Source organism: Microchirus variegatus (genome assembly GCF_963457635.1).
Source record: "Microchirus variegatus genome assembly, chromosome: 9".
NCBI lineage: Eukaryota > Metazoa > Chordata > Actinopteri > Pleuronectiformes > Soleidae > Microchirus > Microchirus variegatus.
In genome coordinates, this window is record NC_139810.1 from 22,333,357 (window position 1) to 22,358,554 (window position 25,198).

Below are 25,198 nucleotides of genomic sequence, written 5' to 3' on the forward strand. Positions count from 1 at the left end.
AGATATCCATCCCAGACTATTTCATCCAGGAACGTGGACTTTATTACAATCATCTTCATCCAGCAGCACACTCCCACACTGCCATAATCCACTCATTCATTTCTGACACGTAGTAAGTCAATAAAAATAATAATAATTAAAAAAAAAAAAAAAAAAAAAAGAAATGTTAAAAAGTACAGACTGCTATTTGTTACTGATGTTTGTATTCCTGGGTATATTTTCAAGACACTTTGTTAATAGGTTTATATAAATGCAAATATATTTATATATATATATAACTTTAGTCTGTGCAAGGAGGTAAAAGACAATCGCTCGAATGTGTTTTTTTTTTTAAGACAACAGAGCAAACACTGTGATGCCGAGTCCTCCATGTGTACATGTGCAGTTAAACAACTTCTTATTTCTCCCTTTAAAACCTCCAGCAGCAAACTTACATATACACATAGTGTGAAAGACCGAGCCAAAAACCAGCATCCAGGAAGCATTTCATAGTGACGCCGACTCTTCTCCCTTTCGTGAACAACAAAAGACTTGGCAACAATTTTCTACGATGGAACAATATTTCTTTTTTTCCCTATACAATTCATACAAAAATAAAAAATTAAATTTGTTCCACGGCCGCCGCTCTATCTATCTTTTACATTTGCACAGAGGTAGTGGCTATATGCGTGAGATTGTGAGGAGGTGAGCAAAATTTAAAAAGAACTGAAAAAAAAAAATGTCTATAAAATGGTTCCTTTTTCATCACCAGAGGATTTTTTTTTTTGTCAAAGAACAAAATATAATACTGCAATTACTTAAAAAAGTAGTCCTTCATTTTATACATTTTATACAGTGTTCTTGCTTTTTTTGTTGTTGTTGTTGCTTTTCTTTTCAGTTTCAGTTGGTCAAGGCATAAGACGAGGGAGCTTGTCGGCTCAGCACTGGGTTGGGCAGGGCAATGTTGGCAGAATTCAATTCATGCCGAGCTCTATGCTAGTGGGTCACTCAGGTCCTCGTCGCCCTGAGAGAGAAGCTCCTTCTTTTCATCTGTGCTGGCCAGAGAGTTGCGGCTGTTGTGGGCGCCCATGTATAGGGTGGCGTACACTGGGTTGGTGAAGTTGGTTGGCTGTGGAGCACAGAAAATGACACAGTGACTCCAAGGACACAAGAGATTCAGATTCAAACTTTCAAATATTATCCAATGTGTTGGACAAAGCTTAGACATCACACTTTCATGATATGTGAACTCAAATGTCCCTCAGCATACTTGCTCCTGGTTTTGCATTGGCTGGCCACATATATTTATGGAAGTTTGTGCCAGAGTAACATTAACAATGCATCCTGCATTTGCCACTAGAATACTTGCAAATGATTTATGGTAATAAGGTTAGGAGCAGGAGAGCTAAATAAATTAAATAATAACTAATTACCTAATTAAAATCAACACATTTGAGCAATATATACTTTTATAGAGATTAGGCTTCACGGAATCCATATTTTAAAGAAGCCAATTTTTTTCTCCAATTGCCAGGTTAGGCGAAATAACCTCGCTAGCTTGCAGTTTGTATGGTAATGAAACACTAGAAAATACTGATCAAATGATCAGGACAATCTAACTCAGAGCTAGATAGTTTGCTAATGCAAGCTAGCTCGCGATTAGCAGTCATGGGCTTTGTTTATAAAGTTCATGAGTTCAAAAGCTAACTAGCTGGTGAACAGTCAGCATAGGCATTTGGTCAATATTTTGTTTTCAGATTTTATCATTGAATAATACTTCCATTATACAGCCATTTCCTCACCATCAGAATAATGTAGTTCCTCCTCTTCCCTTGTGGGTATATGAAATTCTCCAATTATACTTAATAGCACTTGTTCTGCAGTATACATTCCTCTTTGCCTCTGCTGCGCCAGTTTTCTGCATTGAAGGGTACCAGTGCAGTCCTTTTGTGCGCCAAGCTCAGTGCACTTACGCCTATTTCGCTCCAAACTCAATTGATGGTTTTCACTTTTTTGTTTTCAGCCTTTATTTTAAAAAGTAACTATAATTGGGACCATAGAGCTCATCAAGACCTTTACATTTTTTTATAAAACTTATTTTCGCCCAGGATGTCACTTTGGCTTCTTTGTCTCCAAACCCTCGGTATATTTGATGTCCTGGTTCAGAGTCCAACAATTTGTAACTGCATTTCCTTTCAGATCTCGGTGTGACCAATAAGGAGACTGTAATCTTCTTGAAATGAATATGATAAATAAAGGTGATGCATGAAAGCTCTCATTTCCACTGTCTGGGTTTTGACTCACATCATCTTTTTACACTTTTCTTCATATTCGGTGGTTTAACCCTTAGAACACAAAGCATTTATATATTTGTATATACAGAGGCAATAAAAATATGCAGTATAGTGTGTCTTATGTCCTTATTTACAGGACAGCATATAGGCAAACTAATGACATGTTTTTTTCCCCCCATTTTCACCAAAAATATAAACACACCTGAGCAAAACACAAATTTGTGAAATTTGGAAATAATTTCACAGTTCGCTTGGCTTGTTTTTATGAACAAAAATTAAATAAAAACAGTCTATTTTCTGACTTCTGCACAATTATCATTACTGTTATGTTGTTTTTTTTAAACAAATGCAATATAAAATTTATCATAACTATGACTCAACAACACATGAGATGGAAACAACACATTTTGTAAAGCCTGAAGATGTGACCTATAAACACACACCCCCAGGATGTCCATATAAGGAGTTGCATGCTATACCTGCTGCAATTTACCCAGGGTGCACCTGTGGCACGGAAAGCTTTTAACATACCTTACTTAAGGATAGCAACACAAGATATTTATCACAACAAACTAACAAAAATGGTAGTGGATGGAAATTAACATTTTGGAAATGTAGTAAAATGTGTACATGACACAGGATCTAAACTGGTATTATAACTCTCCAGCTCTCTGCATAGATGACACTAGATGACTCCTTAATCCTAATTGTGATCTAAAGTGTGATACCTTGTCCGGGTCCAAAGCAAAATCTGAATCCAGGAGCTCCCCCGCGTCGTCATCAGGGTCTCCTTCATATATCTTATATGCTGGGTTCCCAATCTCAACATTCATGGCTCCGTTTGTCATCCGGTGATGCTGGAAGCCCTTGGCACTGCAGTCAGACAAAGATCAACAAAGTCAATAACCATTAAAGTAACAAAGTTAGACCCTCATTTAAAAAAACAAAAAAAAACAAAAAAACAATGGTAACACTTTAGATTAGGCAACATAATATTCAGCAATAACAAGGTACTTACTAACATGCATACAAGTAGCATACTAGTCATTTATTAGTAAATATTAAGCACATTATAAAACATTATTAAACACCTTATGTAATTCATGTCGTAATAGAGGTAGAATAAGGTTATGTAGCATAAAGGGTTAATACGTGCTTAATATTTACTATTAAAGGGCTAGTATGCTACTCATATATGTTAGTAAGCACCTAGTTAATGGTGAATATGTGCTAATATAAAGTGTTACCAAAACGATTGCTATTTCTGGGAGAAACACAAAATAGCAATGAGAGTATCTTAACTTAGAATTAACAAGGTACTGCCTCAACACCAGCTACACACAATCCACAAAACCAAGACAACATTTATTAAAAAGGTTGTCAAATGAGCTTTTTTTGTGTGTCAAAAGACCATTTGATGAAACCAAGAAAATATACTGCAGCATGTCTATTGTGGAGAATGCTGGATTTTCACATTGTAAATAATCAGCTGTTTGCAAGCATTATTTTTTTTATAATAGTCATAGACGCACACATTTACAATGCAAGCGCACGGCGTCAGCCCAACATTTACACACGTATACAAGGGAAGGTATGGAGATGCACGTAGAACAAAACAGTTCAGTCGTTTGTGCATCACCAGCAAAATTATGTCAGATTAAAGAGTCAACAAGGTTCCTGTTTTCCTGGAGCTGGAACCCCCACAGAGGAACACAGGAGATGACAGGCAAAGACAAACAGACATATTCTCTACACTGATCAACAGAAGGGACAACATAAAACATGGCCAATCCAGCTGGATTAAGGAATGAAGGGGACAGGATTTGTGGGTCAACATCTTAATTATGTAATCCTATAAAGTTACCGCGAGCACTGAGAATGAGATTTGCCCGGCCATAGAGACCTGGGAGACAGGAAATAGATGGTTATAGATAGGGAAGGAAGAAAGAGAAAATAGACAGGCTTAGGTGTGAGGAACAGATGAAAAAGTGAGGGGAGTTTGAATTCAACAAGACTCTCAGAGCCAGGAACCTACCCTCGCATTCTCCGCTTGTACCACAAGATGGCACCAACCACCAGCAGAGCCAGTAACAGCAGCAGAAGCACTGGGATGGCGATCGAGGCAGTACCTTTAAGAGAGAGAGAGAGAGAGAGAGCAAATAATGTGAACAAACAGGACCAAAGTGCAAGGTTCTCAGCAGTCGGATGCCGTGTGACGTACTTCCACTGGAAGAGGGAGAATCTATAGGTGCAGCTGCAACTTCACATCTGTATCCTCTCCATCCAGCAGGACACCTGCACGCACAATGAGATACAAAGTGTGTTACGTGGTTTTTTAAAGGACATAGACTGTTTACACAGACTGGGGTGAGTGTCATGTCACGTCTTACTTGCACTGAGGAAGCAGCGTGCGAGTGTCGACTGAACATTGTCCATTTGCACAGTAGTTCAGACAGGAATAGCAGCTGGTGTGGGTCTGACCATTGGGACAACTACACACACACACAGATAAAAACGCAACAGATTTAAAGATTTATGCAACATGCGAGGAGAGTCTGAATTTTTTTCATGTGTCACTGAGCCATACAAAATGACATTGAACCAAATATTTACTAAACTAAGTCCACAGGGCACCCACCTGCAGGACACCTCCCCCGAGGAGGACGTCAAACATTTGCCCGCTCCACAGAATTGACATTTGTCCAGGTCGCACTGGTGTCCGATGAACTGGGTGGGGCACAGACACAGTTTGGTGCCGTTGGAGGTTTCGAGGCAGGTTCCACCGTTCAGACAGAACCCTTCACATTTACCTGCACATGCAGGAAGAAGAGGTTGTGAGAGGTTTGCACATGGCATTGTAGTAAATCAGAAGGCATTTATCCAAGATGCATAATTTAGGAGCACCTAGAGTGTGTACTTATCACAATATAAAGAGTTTTTATTGTCTGTGTGTTCTGTATTTCTTAAAAAAAAATAAGAAGGTATATATGAAGGATGGAAAGAATGACAGCGTATGTGAATCATAAGAGGGATCTGTTTATTTCGTGCTGGAAGAAATAGATGGACTATATAAAGCCATGCACGGATTTTGATTTTTTTAGCTTTGGATAGTGGCAACAACCTCGTCTCACTCCCTATGTGTTTTAATGTTATTGTTATTTTTTATTTTGTTGTTTTCCTTTGTATTTACAAAAAAAAAAAAAAGAAGACATACAGGTTGAAAAATGGTTTGTCTCAGGGGGTGTATCCTACTAATGCAAAAACTACAAACAAACAAACAAATAAAATCTACAAATTAAAACAATAATGCCACTTACTGTACTGGCACTTGTCTCCCTGATACTCTGGGGGGCAGCTACAGGTCGGCTGGTTGCCCGCGTTGACTGAGCAGTTGCCTCGGTTCAGGCAGTAGTCCTGACAAGTGTGGCGGTTGCAGGTGGGCCCCGTGAAACCCTTTGGGCATCTGCAGGTCGGGGCGCCTACAGTTCAGGTAACAGATTAATTACAAGTTTAGAGAAATCCGAGACAAAAATAGCAGTAAAACTGGTGAGTCAAAGCTTGGGGCCTAGACACTGTGTGCTTCTTCAAGTTAATGTTCCTACAACATTTCCAAGTAGTCATACAGATATTTCACCACTTAAGAGAAAAGATTGACTCGCCGGAGTCAGACATCTTGCAAATTTAACACCTGAATTTTATCTAAATGACAAGTTTCAGTAGTTGTTGTAATTTTCTGTGTAGAAAATCTAAAACTGGACACTTGAAAAATGTTTGATGGACTGCCACGAGATATTTCTGTCCAGACCAAAGTGGTAGACTGACCAACCGACAGACAGAGAAACTGACTCATGCCACGGGCCTGGAAAAAACATTAGGAACATTCTGAGCAGATGAATTATTCACATTATAACTGATTACATATGACTGTGTTATGAATATACCTGTAGGAGAAGCAGTGCAGGTGCCGCCATTCTTGCAGTAGTCCCTGCACTGGTTGATCTCACATCTCTCTCCGGTGTAGCTGGGCTGACAGCGACACTTGGCCACCTGACGAGCGTTGAGGAAGCAGCTTCCACCGTTCTGACACTGAATATCGCAGGGCACTGAGGGGGGAGCTGCACAAGGGGGAATTCCATGAGCCGCCAAAATATTGTGCGAAGACTCTGATTTTAAAAACACTCATGTGCTAAAATATGTTAAAGCAGGGATTCTGTCATTTCTCGTGTGCAGACTTACAGAGTGGCGACTGCGTAGGTGTTGGTCTCTCCACACATGTGCCATTGTTGGCCACATAGTTATTAGGACAGGTACACACAGGTCCACTGGGGCTGAGCAGACACAGCCACTCACACTTTTTCCTGTCACATGGATTAGTCACTAATACAGAAAGGGGGGAAAAATAAAGGACACATGAGCATTTCGGGAAACACTGGGCGTATGACGTGTGAATTTTAAGTATTTACATCAACATCTGTTTTTACACTCACTCTCTGGCTGCTTGTAACGGTGATACAGCACAATGTCAGTAGCGTGGTTGATGCCCGTGGTGAGATTTTCCATGCGGCCTTTGCCAAACTTGTTGACCCGGAAGACGACGTTATTGATATACGTGACCCCATATATGTAATCCTCAAAGATATCTATGCTGAACGGATGAAGCAGGTCTGGAAATGAAAAAAAACAGGACAAGGCAATAAATATTTCTGCGACATGTCATCACTGGGGTTTTTTTGTTTTATACTGTGTGTGTGAGTGTGTGCAAAGTACTCAACTGTTTTTGAGGCCAGAAACAGCAATGACCGGATCAGAGCCGTCCAGGCGAACACTACCGATAACGGAGAGTTTAGCATCGGCCCAGTAAAGACGCTCATTGAAGAAGTCCACAGCCAAACCTGTAGAGGCAGAATCAAAGAGCGTATGGACAAAAACATTAGAATGAACATCTATGGATCAGATTGTTTGAATTATGATATGCAAACCCTATAAATATAAACCATCACTGACCGGTGGGCCACTGGATGTTCTCATGGACCAGAGTCTGCCTCAGAGTGCCGTCCATGGCAGCCGTCTCAATTTTCGGGTGGTTACCCCAGTCTGCCCAGTACATGGTGCTGAGGAGAAAACACAGAAAACAGGACTGAAAAATGATACATTATATAATATATTTCACCAATGTCACTTAATCAATAGCAATTGGATTTGTAGACTTTTAACATTTTTTATGAGAAACCTTCAAGTCCAGAACTACAACATGGATGAATGAGAATCAACAGAAATATTCTAAGATTATGTGATTTTGAATGAAGACACCATCAGTCAGCTGTCTGTTACCCTCTCTGTGGATCCACAACAATGGCATAAGGCTCGTCTATCATGCCAGAGACGAGAGTTTTGCAGTGTTGGCCTGACATCTGTGCCACTTCGATGACATCCCGACCTGAGTCAGTCCAGTACAGATTACCAGCCACCCAGTCCACTGCTATACCCCGAGGCATCTTCAGCTCTTTGATCTGGAAAAAAGGCAGAATGGTGTTTACTGTACAGTCATAATATATTTCAATGTATTAAAGTTGCCTGACATTTGACCAGCGTTACCTGCAGGTTGGTGATCCTGCCCTCGCTCTGCCGCCGGTGGCGGTGAGCGTTGGCGGAGGACGGCGGCGATGTGGACTGTCCTGGGAGTTCATAGGAGGAGATGCGGCCAGTGTGCCAGTTGGTCCAGAAAATGCGATTGGTCTTGACGTGCAGGTCCATGGCATCGATACGAACGCTGGCGTCGCCCTGAAAGGTCTGCTCATAGCGCCAGTTGGGCATGCCGGGGTCAAGGCTGCGGATTTCATTGTCATCGGCTATGTACAGAATCTGTCGGCTGCTGTTCATGCCTGCGAGCAAAGTAGGGAAAAACACTTTCAAAAATGAACAAATATCATGAAAAAGATTTTAAAATAACAGCCTCCAAGAAGGAAAAACTCACTGTCAGCTTTGCAAGTGTCATTGATCCTGGTGAAATATTTGTGGCAGCTGCATTTGAAGGAGCCTTTGGTGTTGTTACAAACGTGGGAACAGATTCCAAACTGCAGACACTCATTCTTATCTGAAAAATGGAGAATAAAAAAACATTAGAAGAATAGAAGTCTATGGGAACATGACTCTACTTAACGTTAGAAAACATTTGAATGAGAAGTTTATGAACTAAAGGTCAACTTTAAAGGTACAGTGTGTGACATTTAACAACATTTATTGGCGAATTTGCATGTTGCAGCTGAATTAACTGAACCTGAGCTGAACCTATTTAGCCTCCAATTAGCACCAAAACTCAAAATATATATATATATATATATATATATATATATATGTATATATATATATGTATATATATATATGTATATATATATATGTATATATATATATATATATATATATATATATATATATATATATATATATATATATGTATATATATATGTATATATATATATATATATGTATATATATATATGTATATATATATATATATATATATATATATATGTATATATATATATATATATATATATATATATATATATATATATGTATATATATATATATGTATATATATATATATATATATATATACATATATATATACATATATGTGTATATACACATATATATATAAACTTTGTGTTCCAAAATGGTGGCCTCCATAGAGCGGACTGGCTCCACAACAACATTACAGCTCCTAGCTCCTAGTTTCCTGCATGTGTACCTCCACAGGTGCGGTGTCCTATCTTCTGGAAGCCCGGTTTGCAGGAGCAGAAGGAGTCGGTGCCATTGGTGACACAGTGGGCTTCATCTCCATCACCACACTGAGTCCTGTTACTCCTGCAGTCATTTAGCTTGGTATCTGAAAAAAACAACCCGAAAAACAAACAAACGAGTCAGAGCTGAGTCATTGAGCATTTCATTTCTCAACCTTTGAGTCATCAGGCCTGTGAGCACCTGTCTTGCAGTTGATCTCATCGGAGCCGTAGTCTTCACAGTCGTTAAAGAAGTTACAGCGCAGTGTGGAGCTGATGCATCTGCTGTTTGTGCACAAGAACTCGTCCTTCTCACATGTGGGAACAGCTGGAGGGGCCCCTGTGAACACATGACACCGCATGCACAAGTCAGCAAGAATAAAATGGGGAAAAAAAAGAAGGGTTTTTTATTTGCAATGTGTCCACAACTCACGGCAGTTGAGTTCATCAGAGTTGTCGCCACAGTTATTGACACCATCACATCTCTTGGAGACCTGCAGACATACACGGTCGTTTTGGCAGCGGAACGCCCTGGTGGGAGGACACTGGAACCTCACTGGGAGGCAGAAAAAGATGAAAATGCAGTGAGTAAAAAAAAAAAAAAAGGTAAACAACAAAATAGATCAATACGCGTGTGATTCACAAGACCGCACTCACTGCACTCCTCGGGATTCTCGTCAGAGTTGTCCCCGCAGTCGTCCTCCCCGTCACACTTCCAGCCGAGCGGTTTGCACAAAGTGTTGTTACACTGGAACTCATCCAGAGGGCAGTGGCGTCCGGCTGAGAAATTAGCATATTGTATGAAAATTCAGTTCACACTAGGGATCCACCGATTATTTGCCGGGCCGATTATCGGCATTTTGACGAATATGAGCCTTTTTTTTTTTTTTATCCAAAGGCCGATAAGAGATCAATTTATTTATTTATTTAAATGTCAGTTAACTTTACAAGAGATGCTGCTGACCCTGGGAACTCCCTGCACTTTTTGTGTTTGTTTGCTTAAAGGCATTTAACGAAGTTAAGTGTTGGTGTTTGTATTATTCAAGATTTTGACACTAATATTTTCACATTTACTGCAAATGAATATCTGCTCCCACTATCGGTCATCGGCCTCCTTGTCTACTAATCATAGGCCCTGAAAAAAACATAAACACTTACCAGCACTGCCACAATTCTCCTCATCACTTCCATCCATGCAGTCAGGATCAGCATCACACCGCCAGCGGATGGGAATACAGTGTCCATTCTTACACTGGTACTGGTCGTTGTCACACTTCAGATCACAGCCATGCTGCAAACACATCCAAGCACGCAGGTAAGTGAGAGTCAGCGTTTATACAAACTTAGATAATATTAAATATATTATACCAAGGTCACCTAAACAAACATAAGACAAACATTTCTGCACCTCATCAGACCCGTCGGCACAGTCGTGGTCACCGTCACACTTCCACCTCCCGGCAATACAGCGACCGTTTGTGCATGCGAACTCGCTTTCTGAACATTGTCGAGGCACTGGAGAAGAAAAGAGACGAGGTTAACGTTGACGACGGCGCGTACAGCAGCACAGACGAGCTGAAACAAGCACACGAAACTGAAGGGGGTTTATTTGTTACAAGCCACTGAGAATGTTGTGCAGTGGCATCTAGTAGCAAAGCAAAAACAGCACAACAATTAAAAAAAATAAAGATTATCATTCAGAGCTGAGCCTCCAGACTCACAGGTGGGTGGGGGATCACAGCGAGAACAGACATAATGAAAAGTAATAGACACGGCGAAGAAGAGGTGACACTGAATATGGAAGTAGTTCATATGAAGATGGAGTCGCTTACCTCTGGCTCACGCCAACAGGACAGTATGAAATGAAACACATATCAGATGAGGTAAGATGCACCAGAAATGACAGGGAATAGATGTTAGTGCTGAATGTGCACACAGTCAACAAGATCAATGTGCAAAGTCAGCATGTCATTAGTGGTCAAGGCAATGACGGGCGTGAGTGTAACCGACACTGGGCACAGTGAGGTAACGAGCATTTAGTATTTTAGAAGATGTCATTTCAAAGCTGACGGCGAGACGTACTGCAGTTGTCTTCGTCAGAGTTGTCCCCGCAGTCGTTGTCATAGTCGCACTGCCAGCGGCCCGGCACGCAGCGGTTGTTCTTGCACCGGAACTGGTACGGCTCACATGTCCTCTCAGCTACACAGAGCACAGGGAAATTAGTTATGATCAAAGAAACAAATGAACTAAATCTAACTAAAAGTTGAAGGAGAGGAGATTCTTACCACACTCTTCTTTTGGTTCATCTGAAGCGTCGCCGCAGTCGTCCTCGCCATCGCACTTCCAACGAGCAGGGATGCAGCGTCCAGAGTCTTTACATCTGAACTCATCCACACCACAGGTCATCTGAGCTGAAGAGGGAAATTGTAACGACAATTAACTAATGACTCCAAAACAATGTAGTAGAAAATACATACATGTTTAGGCAAATACTGCAAGTGCAGTACTCGCTTCTGACTTTCTGAAGCGGCTCTTTTGCTGTATTTCTGTCACATTTTTTACTGATAGGATATGAATCCTTGCATTTCTTATCCAAACTAAGTCAAAGTTTGAAGCCTGTCAAGCGAACCATTTGATAGATGCAAAAACATTTTATCTGGCTGGTTTGTTTGTCTGGGATGCTGTGGAGGAAAATAGCAGCCCTTGTTGTGCGAGAGCAGCTCGTTGTGTCACATTTCAACCGATATCTCTTGTCCAAACGCTACCAACTTCTGCACTGCACACACTGGTGTGCTTACTATGCCACCTTTTTTTTCTCAACTCAACTCAAACTTTATTTCTAGAGCACCTTTAAAACGACAGCAGTCGACCAAAGTGCTGTAGAGAAAGGGCGCACAGGTTACATACAAAAATACGTAAATGCGCTCCTTTATGAAATGCCAGAGAGAAGAAGTGGGTTTTAAGGGAGGATTTAAACGTCTCTATGGTCTGGGAGGTTCTAATATAGAGGGGGAGACCGTTCCAGAATGTGGGGGAAGCCACAGCAAAGGCCCTATCACATCTAGACTTAAGTCTGGTTTTAGGAACAGCAGTTGGTCAGAGGACCTTAAAGGAATACTTCACCGATTTGCATTTAATTCAGCACTTTTTAGACCCACCTGTAGGGGGACGGGACCTATTTCCCAGAATGTAAACAGTGTCCGCCATCTTTGCTAACAGTTACGTTAACAGGACCAAGTTCTCAACTCAGGGGAAACTGAGGTTGGGAAGAATAATTTTTCAAAAAAATCTACCCCTATTCTAGTGATACAAAGCTAAATGCAAATAGGTGAAGTATTCTTTTAAGGCTTTGTTTGGGGTGTGGTGACGCAGGAGCTCAGAAAGACACAGAAGGGCCATACCATTGAGGGATTTAAAACAATTAATAGAAGTGTAAAATCAATACGAAAAACAGACCAGGTGCCAGCGGAGGGAAGCTAAGACTGGCATCATGTGGTCGCGCTTTTTCTTGCTGGAGAGAAGTCGAGCGACAGCGTTTTGAATGAGCTGAAGGAGGTTCAGAGAGGATTGGACCAAACCAACATACAGGGAGTTGTAGCAAACAATAAAAAAAAGTCTTACTGCAGTTGGCGGGTTCATCAGATCCATCCACGCAGTCGTTGTCACGGTCACACACCCACACGCGAGGTATGCAGCGTTTGGTGATGGCACACTGGAACTGTGTGGGAGCACACGTCACCTCAGCTGTGATGGGGGAATAATAGAGATGGACTGAGTGAAGTCAAATAGCAAAGTGAAAGATGGTCAAAAAAAAAATTGTGGAGAAAAAAACAAGCTCTAAACTCACGGCAGTCTTTTTCATCCTCTCCTTCTCCACAGTTGTCCTGGCCGTTACACCGGAAGATGCCCGGGATGCAGCGACTTGGGTGGGAACATTTGAACTGGCTGGGCAGGCAAACATGGATATCTGTGGAGACACACAAAGAAAATAAAGGTGGTGAAGAAGCTGAATATTAAAATATTCTGGAGCATTAATAATTGTATACAAAGAAAGAAAGACATACCACAGTTGGCTTCATCTGAGTTGTCCTGGCAGTCGTTGTCTCCATCACAGATGTAGGCAGGGTTGGTGCAGATGCCTGTGCCACACTGGAACTGTCCCGGCCTGCATTTGAATTCAGCTGAAAGACAGAGTGATAGTTTAATCAAGACCACGCTGAACCTACATAAACAATACATGATGGTCACCAACACCATGTCAGGATTTCTTGTTATCGTTCTTAAAACACTTACGACAATCTGCTGGCTCGTCCGACCGGTCGCCACAATCGTCCTCGGTGTCGCATTTCCACCAAAATGGAATGCACTTGTCGTTTTTGCACACAAACTACAGCAGCAAGAGGGAAAATTATAGTTATTTTAGGGTTACAATAGTGACACAAAAGAAACTCTAGCACTGGGCTACCAGCCAGCTGTCGAGAGACAATCACTTGGTGTAAGTAATTCATCAAACAAGCCAGTGTGAGACATAAAGATTTGGAATAGTCTCTCTACCTGACTAGCTGTACAGTTAGACATGCATGTGCGCTGATCACTGGCCAGGTAGAAGTTGGTGGGACAGGCACATTTGTAACCTCCTCCAGGAGAGAGAAGACATAGGTTACTGCAACCGCCATTGTTGGTCTGACATGGATGATTGAGCACTGGGAAAGAGACAAAAACAAAAAAAAAAGATTTTAGTTTTTTAATATTTGGATTAAAGTAGAAAGACACTCACTTTCTGCATGTGGCTAACAAAGTAATGTCCTTTACCCTCAGGCTGGCGATAGGGATGGTAGATGTGGATGTCCATGGGTCGATGCAGGGTGCTGATCAAGGTGGTTTTGTTGGTTCCCAGACTCTTGTGAGCTCTGTTGATTGACTTGGTTTCCCAGTCGGTCCAGTAAATGTACTCCTCAAACAGAGTCATGGCGAAGATGTGGGGGATGTCCTGGCTGAGAACTGCAAAAACACACCGGAAATCAATCAAATCTTAAATTAGGTCATTGTAAAACATGAGGTCCTGGAATGACAAATGCAAAGTTACTTAAGTGAGATTATAACTATTTGGATTATTCATGATACTCTCATCTATAGAAAGAGTGTGTTTTATTGTATTTCACAATTAAATCATAACTTGTCCCATCCCTAATGTGTACAGCATAAAGTGTCTTGTCAAATAAAAAGAGTAATACAAGAACATATTCTAGAAATGAAATGACTACATTAAGAGATATAATCGGATTGTTGGTGCTGTGCCCAAAAGAGAAATTACTGGGAATCTCTAGCACTGTTATAATATACTGTGAGACAGAGGCAGGGTGGGGGCGCAGCTGCAGTGGCTCCACTATATCTGCGCGTTATACAATGAAGTGTACACCTCATTAGGTTTTACACTCCAACTGGAACTTTGCTGCTCCTGTAGTCCTCCTATCATCTGTTTGCTCTCCTAGTGTTTGAGGTTGAGGTGTGTGATGGACACACTCCAATATTTTCTATTGAACACAGCACAACCAATATGTGGGCACATGTGGGAGGTCACAGCACACATGGATACGTGCATGTTGTCAAGAAGTAAGTGTTTGAAAATTCTGAATTAAGTTAGTGGCAATTGGATTTGAAGGTTTCCTTGTACAAGTCGATACCGACTCGATGGGTTTTTGGATAACGATGATGTGGACGAATGAGAATCTACACAGATTCTCTGACTGCAAATTCTGAATTGATTTTAAGAGACTGTGACTGGCTGTACAAGATTGTTGGGGGAAAAAGAGATATTAGTCAGATTAGCATGAAGTGCCCTTTGGTCAATCCTTATCTGAACACAAACAGGCCAAGTCTTGCGTGTTCTGCAAACACACACAAACACACACACACACACATAAGCCCACTCTGGTGTTTGTGCATGTGTATCAAAGGAGGGGTGTATATCTGACGAGACATACCACCAGGATAACACAATACTGTGATCTGCTATTATCAATTACCTTATTTAGAGTTTAAAAATATGCATTCATCTACAGCTGAAACAATTAATCGATTACTAAATTAATCTGCAACTATTTTGATAATGTATTTATTGGTTTGAAGCTTTTTTCATTATTAAAACAAGATTGCAGATTGCAGAAATTGTCTTTGTTTCTTTACTCCACATTACAAAGAAATCGTTTTGGTTTGTGGACAAAACAAGACATTCGAGAACATCGTCATTTCCAGCGATTAATCGAGAAAATAATAGACAGATTAATCGATTACAAAAATGATAGTTAGTTAGTCAGCTCTACATTCATCAGCACTGAGATTCTCCAACTGCTCAGAATGCAACATGGAGATTGTATACAATCCCACACACACACACTACTGTACATAACGTACACTGTTCATCTACGAAATAATGGAATGCCACAGCTGTTTATGAGCAGAGCAGAGTTTTGCAACTGTGGGAAATTTCAATACAGACACTGCAGAGCTTCAGAATTCCTCTGTGCTCCCAGCTGGCTGACAATATCAACTATTGTAGTAAAAGTGTGTTAAACAACCGAATGCTATGCAGATGTCATACATGTTAGAAGCCTCACTGACCAGTACAATCTCCCCCATTCAACGTCTCTGTCCCCTGAGCTTGTGCTTGCAGGAATCTAGCACCGCAGACAACCATCTGGACCTGGCTGCTTTCACTTGGCGAGTCTCAAATGAGTAAAAGTCTGGATTTATTTGACAAGAGAAGGAGGAAAAACATCTGCACTCACATCCTACGTGTGGTTGTTGTTGTTGTTTTTATATAGTTAGCCAGCATACTCCCTGAATTTGTGATCAACCAGTCTGTCTTCCCAAAAAGGGAGTTAAGCCGAAAGGCGAAGCTCTTGGTTTACCGTTGGACATTCAGGAGGGGCTTCAAGAGGAGTACCACTGCTCCTCCATGTCTAGAGGAGAGGTGGTTCCGGCATTTCCTTCTGGGAGGAGACTCCGGGGCCGACTGAGGACACACTGGAGCGATAATATCTCTCAGCTGGCCTGGACCGCTTTGGAATCCCCCCAGAGGAGCTGGTAGAAGTGGCTAGCAAGAGGGCTTTCTGTGCTTCCTTGCTAAGGCTGCTGCCCCCGTCTTCCTTTGTTATTTGAGTTTTTCTTCATGATGCGTTTTCTCCAGATAAAAATACTACACACTGCATCCTTCAGTACATTAAGGATCTAAAGGAGTGTTTCAATATTGCCTACTTGGAAACCAGGTTACCTGTGTGTCTGCTGGTGCCATCAAGGCTGGCAAATTCAATATAGTCCTCCCTCGCGTCAGCCCAGTATATTCGGTCATTGATGAAGTCCAGGGTGAGTCCATTGGGCCAGGTGATCTTATCCTCTACGATGACACTTCTGTTGGTGCCGTCCATGCCGATCCTCCCAATGTGAGGGTTGTCACCCCAGTCAGACCAGTACAGGTAGCTTAAGATCAGGACAAAAACAGTTAAAACTATTCTTAACCGAAGTGACTTTGAAATACAAACATATCTTTGGAGTTAAAATATGAGCAAGTCACCCATAGCGAACATCCACAGCAACAGCACGAGGTTCCCTTAAGCCATTGTTGACCAAAACAGTCCGATAGGCCCCATTAAGTTTTGACACCTCAATGGTGTCCCGTCCTTTGTCACACCAGTACAGGTTTCCACCGACCCAGTCCACCGCCAAACCATCTGGGTTACTCAGGGAGGTCCGGTGTAAAACCTGTCATTACATTCAGAAACAGTTTCCAGTCAGGCATTTTCACAACTTTGAAACTGTAAGTTTAGTTTGGTTTAGTTCATTAGTTTAATTGACAGGGATCATGTACAGAACCGGGTCTATACCAGCTGAATTAGCTGGTATAGTAGCTATTTAGCTGAATTAGCTACATAGGTAATTTGCATCAGTGGTCACTTGGCAGGGAGTTAAAAGACAATGAAACAAATACTGAATATTACAAGAACAGCAACAACATTACAGAGAAAACATCATACAAAACATGTAATACATTTGGTGTTCTATATACAAGAGTCTCGTGTTCTGGACGATACAAGATCTCTTTCAGCCATGCCTTCAGAGACATTTTAAAACTGTCAAGAGTGGATAACATCAGTGGATAACATGTAGATTGTACAGTAACTCAAGGTCAAATTTGATTTCCTCACTGACCTCGATGTTGCTGCCGTTCATATGCATGCGTCGGATCATGCTGCCCTGAGTGGTCACATCTGTCCAGTAGATCATATGCTCTGCATAGTGGAAGTCCAGTGCCACAGCATTATTCAGACCCTGAAACAAGAGGTAGATACAATATTGACAGGTGTATAAAATGGTAGGAGCTTCACCTTGTCATTTTTCAGTTGGTCAAACTGAGAAACAAAACCAGAGAAGACACTCACCTGTTTTATTAAGGTGTAGTTGGAACCGTCCAGGTTGAGTTTTCTCAGGTAGTAGCGGTTAGCGAAGATCAAATACGGCTCCTCTTCTGCATGCGGATGCCAAAAGGGAAAACATATGTTTCAGGGATTACTTTGGCAACATCCAGATGCAAAATAAGCACAAACATGCCTTACCTGATGTGGACTTGCAGATGGTGGGGTCGTTGGGGCTGAGTTCAAAGCCATCCACGCACAGACAGTGGAAGCTGCCATGTGTGTTGATGCAGCGCTGCGAGCAGGGGTAGGTGGTGGTACATTCGTCGACATCCACACACGTTTTCCCGTCACGCTTCAGCTGGAAGCCAGGATGACAGCGGCACTGAAGGGTGCAAGAGCACAGAGCCAGATATGTCAAAATCTTGCAGCCTTCAGCCACGTGATGTCTAGACTAATTACAAGGGTCAAAAAACATCTTTCAGCAAACCTGACAGATGTGTTTTCTACCAAAATTCTTATTTATCCAACATCTCCGATGTTATGTGGCAAGAACTCAACACTCACACCCAAATTCTGTCACATTTCTTTTAAATGCAGCTCTGACCACACCCTCAACACCACAAACGTGAGAGTTCTCAAAGACGTCGAGGAGATCTAAGAACGGCCTCCAACTTTCAAGTTCATTTTTTGTCTTATGTAACCACATAACTAACATTAGCGCGGTCCAAACTCACCATTAATAGCATAGAGCCCATTGTTTATGAAGCAGCCATGTATGGATGGAGCATAACAGTGGCCCCTACCCTTAACGAACATTACTGATTCCACAAATTAAGTTTCTTATTTGCTTTTGTCTTTGGTATTTGAAAGTTTAACCAGCCACAAAATGAATCCCATAAAACATTTGATTTGGAAGAAAAAATATGAGTAAAAGTTAAAAGTCCAATTGTAGCTTACATGATTTTTATGGTTGTGTTAAGCATTTCTACGGAAACAGCGAGCTCCAACTCTCAGAGATGTTGCTTTTACACTTGAGGACTGTGGGCAATGCAGTACTTCTTGACATTAGGAATACAATGCAGTGAATATCATAGAGACCATAAAAGTGTGTAGTGCTCTTGTAGCTTGCGGCTGATAATCAAGATCTCTATGAGAAATTAATATGATTTTTTTGACTTGCAGAACCACAATGCCATACTGTAATGGGAGTATACTGCAGTTTCTTGGCCAATCGAAATCTGCAAGGTCATGAGGTAATGCGATTTGCCTTTTGGCATTAGGGACTTACCTTGAAGCCAATCTTGAGGTCATCACAGAGCTGCGAGCAGCCACTCAGCTTACTGTTGAGACACTCGTTGATGAAGCAGTTGAGTTCATCAGAGCCATCGCCGCAGTCATCGTTGCGGTCGCACAGCAGAGTCTCGTTCAAGCACTTGCCGTTACGGCACATGAAGTCCGTCTCATTACACGCTCTCTCTGAAATCACACACAAGTGGGTTTATTATGTTTGTGTCACTTTGATCCAGGGTGCAGGCAGCGACAGCCGTTCTGAACAAGATGTTATTTAAAAAATGGTAGAAAATGGCACCTGAATCCATGCAGTGAGGATTCTTAGGAGCTTCATCAGAACGGTCCTGACAGTCAAACTCTCCGTCACACTCCCATTTCTTCTGGTTGAGGCAGCGACCGTTGGCACAGCGAAACTCCTCTGCACCACACGTTGGATATTCTGCACCGGTACAGAATTGAATCTTTACAGAACACTGTCATTGCTTTTTAATGCGTGTGCCATTATCTGCATTTCAAACTGACAACAAAAAAACAGACAGATTTTTTTTCCTTGATTTCGCTTCAAAGGCATGAAAATCAGAGGCACTCACCACATTCGGGGGATTCATCGGAACCATCGGAGCAGTCAATGTCATGATCGCACACAAAGTGCTTCGGGATACACTGTCTGTTCTGGCACATGAACTCATTTTCAGAATCACACGTGTTGTTGGTGTACACTGGAGGAAGAAAGGAACACAGGTTAAGCAACACTGTTTCTGTATTTATCTATTTATTTTATTTGAATCATGTGATAAAGACAACATTTTTTTAATGGTGTTGTTTTGTAACAGCCCCACTCACTGCATCCGGCCTTGACACTCTCATCAGCTCCATCAGGACAGTCTTTGTCTCCATCACACTTCCAGCGTTGCGGTACACACACATGGGAACCTGGACACTGGAAAGCCTCTGGACTGCAGGTCTTGGATTCTGTGATGACAATGTTATGGATGGGAAACTTACTTCATGATATTAAACAAGGGAAATCTTACCCATAAAGCAAATGCTTTTACTAGACGTGGAGAGTGTGAGTGTGAGTAATATGAGACTTACTGCATTTCTGGTCCTCGTCAGATCCATCACCACAATCATCAGAGCCATCACACACCCAGTGACTGGAAATACAGCGATGGTTCGCACATTCAAACTGGGTGGATGTACAAAATTTGTCTGCAGAAGAAAACACAGAGAGCTCAGCATTTTTGGAGAAATTATTTACTTTTTTCCAAGCCATAAATCATCCTTTCCATGTGCTGCAGGAAGCCGAAAGGAAAACAGTCTGGTTATTCTGGTTAGTATTTGTGTTTTCAAGGAACATCTGGCTATTACAGGATGACTGCAAGAGACTGACCACAGTGGGTCTCATCAGCGCCATTTTCACAGTCGTTCTCCTTATCACACGTCCAGCTCATAGGAATGCAGCGACCACTCGGACAAGCAAAGAAGTTGACCGGACATTTAAGCTTCCTTTTGTCTGCAAGACAGCAGAAAAAAAGACTCATGTAAATATGAAAGAAATATGGGAAGTTGAAAGATTTCAGAAAAGAAACAAAGAATGCAACCTGGGCAGTTCTTCTCATCGGAAAAGTCGCCACAGTCATTGTTGCCGTCACACACCCATGAGGGCAGGTAGCACAGAGTGGTTTTCTCACAGCTCTGGAAGTTTGCTCCTTTAACTCCCAAACGGAAGAAACGGGCACAATCTGTCGGCTCTGAGGGAAAAAAAGAAAACTTAACTTAGGCCACAAAGTAACAAGTACAGGGAATAATCCTGAAAGGAAATGGTGGTCGCTAACTTACGACAGTTCATTTCATCGCTAGCATCTTCACAGTTGACCACCTGGTCGCAGCGACTGAAGTTGGAGATGCAGCTTCCATCTTTGCACTGGAACTCTCCTACTTTACACAGGGTCACTGCAGAAAAGAGTTTTTAGGAGCACGTGAACACTCAAATCCAACCTTCTGATTAAGTCAACTACATAGTTATGCATATGTCAAAGAGCATTCAATCATAACTCATCCAATTAAGGCATCAATGAATAGCAGATAAAGGGCAGAACAGTTTAAATGTGCCATGATTAATGTCTGTAATATGAAACTAACAAGCTTAACTACTGATTCTACACTCATTTGCACCGATAGAATCGACATATTGGACTTACTATTACAGGGCAGCTCATCTGAATGGTCACCACAGTCATCTGTGCCATCACACCAGAACTGGTGGCCAATACAGCGTCCGTTAATGCAGCGTCTATAGCCTTTCTTGCACATACGGTTGGCTGCAAGAGAAGAGCAGTTGAGTTCAGTGTCCTTTTATAAATAAAAGTGAGAAATCATATGGTATATATTAATATTAACTGATTTATTGACTGTTCACTAGCACACATTTCACCTCATGATCTAGTAACTAACTGTATCTGTGCACCTATCCTGTACTGCTGTGGACATGACAATCATCTGATAATGTGCTCATTAGAAAACATAAATGATGCGACAGTGCATTTGTTCTCTGTTAACAAAACTCACCACAGTAGGATTGTTTCTCGTCAGATTTGTCTTTGCAGTGGGCCATGCCGTCACAGGTCAGGCTGTAGTTGATACAGTCACCGTTCCCACACTCAAAGTCATCCACACTTCCGCACGACACGTTCAGCGCTGGTGAGGCAGAAGCATTCAATTTAAATTGATAATGAGAAACCATTGCACACAATGTATACTAAAATGATTGAAAATGCTCTCTCTCTTTCTCGCTCTCTTACAAGAGCAGGTGTTGTCTTCCAGAAGTTGCCGATCACCACGGCAACTGCAGTTAACCCGTCCATCGGATGTGGGCAGACACAGGTCTTGGCAACCTCCGTTATTTGATCGGCATGGAGAAAACTCACCTGAGGGAAGGGAGGCACATGTCATATAATGCAAGGACATAAGTCATTTTAATTTTGCTTTAAATCAGCAGCACCATGAACAAGATTGCTTGACTATACTCATAGTCTATGGTAGTGTCTCTGTTAGGATACACCATGCCATACACCAGCATTTCAAAATGCTCCAAATGATATTGCACATGATTCTAATTTTGACATGATAATGGCACTAGTAATCACCAAAGTGATTCCGATTTATCCTAAAGGGCACATAAATACATAATATTTGTCAATCAATTCAATATTTGGAGGTATTTAAAGGAGACATATTATAACCTATTTCTCCAAGTTAAACTAGTTCCCTGGTGTCCTAATGAACAAGTTTTGAGTGCCTGTCTCTTCAAACACAAATGAGACACAAGAAACTACGTCAGCGTCACTGAGGCTCCAGCAGCTAACAGCAGTTAGCATTGCTGTTATATATAACATGTATCCACTGGACAGATAAATCCTTTGAGGCTGGAAGTTTGTGTAGAACTCTGTGCTCCACTGTGCAGCCAAGAATAGAACACTTTGTGGACTTCCGCTCTTCTGGATACTATTGCCCTCGCCTGCACTCTCGCGTCTCTTAGCGAATTATAACAATTCCAGGAATATGTCATTGTGACGTAGCAATGAGAGCGGAAGTCAACACCGCATGTTTTATCTCCTGTACTTAGACTGTAGCGGAACACAAACACATGAGTGAGTCATCTTTCTTCACACTTTGCCTACTCATAGGGCCTCCAGAGTCTCAAATAAAAGTATTAAAAGTATTAAAAAGTTGATTTTGCGTAATATGTCCCCTTTAAAGTGGTGGATCCACAGACTGACAGACCACTACATGGTCAAAGCGTGACAAAAACAACTCTTACATGGTGAAACAAGCCTTTACAACACGAGTGACACCTGCAGAGATGATGTCATTCAGAGGCGTGACCCACACAAACCTTACATTGACTGCAGTAAATACTACTCACAGCTGTTGGTGTCATTCGCCACAGCAACGATGCCCATTGGCTGCTGAGGGATGTCTGCACGCAACACTTTCATGTCTCCTCCTGTGTACTTGTCGGCTCGAAGGACCGCCCTCCTCACCCAGTCAGTCCAGAAGATATAATCTCCATACACAGCCAGACCGAACGGATGGACAGGCTCATTCTTCAATAAAACCTGGAGCAGGAAATGAGAGGCATAAATTCACTAAAAGCTAATATTAAACTTGACTTTTTTACGACAAAAAGCAGGAAAGAAATTGGTGACTTACGTAACGATTGCTTCCATCATATTCACAGCGCTCAATCTTGTCCAAAGTGGCATCAGAGAAATAGAGTTTCTCAGCACGGTGATCTATGGCCAAGCCATTTGGAGTTTTAATGTCACTGCCGATGATCACCAGCATGTTGGCTCCGTTCAGTGAAGCCCTCATAATGCTGGGAGACTGCTCGTTCCAGTTCGTCCAGAACATGAGACTAAAGTGAGAACAAACACAAGACAAGCATTATGTGGGAGCTCCCAAAACGTCTGGGTCTAAAAGTTATGGGTGAGTGGACTAGAATAAATCTCCTGTTCAAAAGGAATAAAGAAAGAATTGCTATTGGAACTGGTTCCTGACTGCAGAGCACCGAGTTTCAATATTAATGACTCACTCCTGACACTCGTCCAGCACAAAGGCTCTGGGGTGGTCCTCTCCAGACATAGTGACCACAGTGTTGCGGTTGTAAGCCACAGTGCGGCTCTGATCCACAGTGTGTCGAGTGATGGTCGAGGTTGTGTAACTGGTCCAGTACAGTGTATCCCAACCACGGTGGTATGCCAGGCCCTCGACTGACCCAACATCTGTGGAACAGAGAAGGAAGAAGTTGGCCCTCAGTACATTTTTTGGATGCTTTGCAAAGGTTTTTTTTCTACCTACGGCTCTTAACTTGTTATGGAGCCAAAGCTTGAGAAGAATGAAGTCGTTTTATTTCACTATAAAGAAATATCACCTCTCGGGAGTGTGAGTAGCAGCTTTAATGAGAACCTTCAGTGAGAACTCAACAAATCATTAATCACTGCCATGGTTGTAACAGGTTGTCCCCATGGTTAACTTTGTGAGACTTCATTAAAGAGGCAGTGGCAATTGCATTTAAGGTTTCCCTTGTCAGGAAGATCCGACGAGGTTTAAAAACAAACAAAAGGGGGAAAAAGAAGAGGGGAAGAAAGAATCAGTACCAAACAGTTCCAAGTATTTACCAAGCCTGCATGGTGTTCCTGGAAAAAGTTTAAAGCCTGCAACAGCCTGTCATTTCATAGCTAACTGCCTGTGCATACAAATACAACGCCCCATGGACACTTGCAGTCATGGTGACTTCTTGTTCTGAGAAGAAAATCGCAGTCACTTCATGGACAGAGGCCAGGATGATGACGTCAAGGGTAAACAGCAAAGATGAAGCAGTTGTTCTGGATATCTATCGCTCCTCCTTTCATCCTGCGACCATGCACTAATACAACAACAATACAATAGCAGTACTATTTTTGCGTTGTCCACCCACAACCTCATGGAAAAGGACACTGTACTGAAGCTTTATGGGCTCAAAGCAAGTGAAGTCATACATAAGAATCTGAAGGTGCCATGTTGATGGACGTTCAAGATGTCGACTGCAACCAGGCGTCTATAGCGGAGTCCACTCATATGCACCATATGCACCATACTATCATCTATGTTCCTCTTCACAGGAGCTTAATTTCCAAAATCCACCCATGTTCTATTGAAGAACAGCTGAAACTATCGATTAAGACCATTAAGTCCTCAGGGGAAAATAACAATATAAATGCAGTTGAAATGGGCTACAGGGCAGCTTTGCTGGTTCTTTTTGCAACCAGCAAAGCTGCCCCGTAATGGTTATGCAACACATTCTTACTTCCTGGTTGGCTTCAGGAGTAAACTGTTGTTAAACTGTAAGACTACATCCATTTTGTATATATGGCCTATGTTGGCTCCAACTTGTGCATCCATCCGTTTCTAGTCACACTGGTGACCACGTTTATGACCACTTATTCCCAACAATAAAAACCTGAACCCTCTACACAACTGTTTGCTTTCTGCTGAAAGCCAATAATTGCTCTTTACTAGACGTTTCACATGAATGACAAAGTGCCACAATCAACCTTAATGCGGCACAATTTTAGGACTGAATATGCTGTTAAGCAACCTGACGGGGCAACTCCAACACGTTAGTTTATGAGCAAAACCTGTGTCACAAACATTAGGTCTTCATGTCCCAGAATGGATGCAGACTAGAGGACAGAAATTAAGAAAAGGTGTGCATAAGTAACTAATCTCTTAGATTAGATGAAGATCACACGAGATTGAACACAACCTGGTTCCCCCTCCCCTCGCCTCAGTCAGCTCAGCCCCTGGTCACTGTGCAAACAATGAAGCAAAGCTGTAGTGAAGACCACTGACACTCAGAAACAGAGCCTTTCTGACAATCACTGCACTTGTGCGA

At 41.9% G+C, this 25,198-nt stretch overlaps 1 protein-coding gene across 1 annotated transcript in view; it reads right to left on the reverse strand.

The window, feature by feature from the left end:
- Nucleotides 1–261: 261 nt before the first annotated feature.
- Nucleotides 262–25,198, reverse strand: part of LOC310931815 (low-density lipoprotein receptor-related protein 1-like) — a gene marked incomplete at its 5' end in the record, with an annotated part of 87,435 nt that continues 62,498 nt past the window's right edge. Inside the window, 48 exons of the mRNA XM_083895044.1 lie at nt 262–1,108; nt 3,002–3,146; nt 4,309–4,402; nt 4,495–4,568; nt 4,664–4,765; nt 4,912–5,083; nt 5,591–5,752; nt 6,215–6,388; nt 6,510–6,650; nt 6,761–6,937; nt 7,046–7,165; nt 7,278–7,384; nt 7,605–7,783; nt 7,869–8,155; nt 8,248–8,367; nt 9,025–9,162; nt 9,258–9,395; nt 9,489–9,611; nt 9,713–9,835; nt 10,220–10,346; nt 10,464–10,570; nt 11,138–11,254; nt 11,341–11,466; nt 12,677–12,799; nt 12,903–13,022; nt 13,120–13,236; nt 13,349–13,442; nt 13,610–13,758; nt 13,868–14,056; nt 16,329–16,534; nt 16,629–16,816; nt 17,264–17,383; nt 17,494–17,579; nt 17,668–17,851; nt 18,758–18,945; nt 19,058–19,198; nt 19,350–19,478; nt 19,603–19,731; nt 19,855–19,971; nt 20,153–20,275; nt 20,364–20,513; nt 20,602–20,715; nt 20,964–21,083; nt 21,331–21,459; nt 21,564–21,689; nt 22,688–22,880; nt 22,975–23,179; nt 23,357–23,546. Of these exons, the coding sequence (XP_083751170.1) occupies nt 971–1,108; nt 3,002–3,146; nt 4,309–4,402; nt 4,495–4,568; nt 4,664–4,765; nt 4,912–5,083; nt 5,591–5,752; nt 6,215–6,388; nt 6,510–6,650; nt 6,761–6,937; nt 7,046–7,165; nt 7,278–7,384; nt 7,605–7,783; nt 7,869–8,155; nt 8,248–8,367; nt 9,025–9,162; nt 9,258–9,395; nt 9,489–9,611; nt 9,713–9,835; nt 10,220–10,346; nt 10,464–10,570; nt 11,138–11,254; nt 11,341–11,466; nt 12,677–12,799; nt 12,903–13,022; nt 13,120–13,236; nt 13,349–13,442; nt 13,610–13,758; nt 13,868–14,056; nt 16,329–16,534; nt 16,629–16,816; nt 17,264–17,383; nt 17,494–17,579; nt 17,668–17,851; nt 18,758–18,945; nt 19,058–19,198; nt 19,350–19,478; nt 19,603–19,731; nt 19,855–19,971; nt 20,153–20,275; nt 20,364–20,513; nt 20,602–20,715; nt 20,964–21,083; nt 21,331–21,459; nt 21,564–21,689; nt 22,688–22,880; nt 22,975–23,179; nt 23,357–23,546 (6,821 nt within the window). The 3' untranslated portion in view covers nt 262–970. The remainder of the gene's footprint in view (nt 1,109–3,001; nt 3,147–4,308; nt 4,403–4,494; nt 4,569–4,663; nt 4,766–4,911; nt 5,084–5,590; nt 5,753–6,214; nt 6,389–6,509; nt 6,651–6,760; nt 6,938–7,045; nt 7,166–7,277; nt 7,385–7,604; nt 7,784–7,868; nt 8,156–8,247; nt 8,368–9,024; nt 9,163–9,257; nt 9,396–9,488; nt 9,612–9,712; nt 9,836–10,219; nt 10,347–10,463; nt 10,571–11,137; nt 11,255–11,340; nt 11,467–12,676; nt 12,800–12,902; nt 13,023–13,119; nt 13,237–13,348; nt 13,443–13,609; nt 13,759–13,867; nt 14,057–16,328; nt 16,535–16,628; nt 16,817–17,263; nt 17,384–17,493; nt 17,580–17,667; nt 17,852–18,757; nt 18,946–19,057; nt 19,199–19,349; nt 19,479–19,602; nt 19,732–19,854; nt 19,972–20,152; nt 20,276–20,363; nt 20,514–20,601; nt 20,716–20,963; nt 21,084–21,330; nt 21,460–21,563; nt 21,690–22,687; nt 22,881–22,974; nt 23,180–23,356; nt 23,547–25,198) is intronic.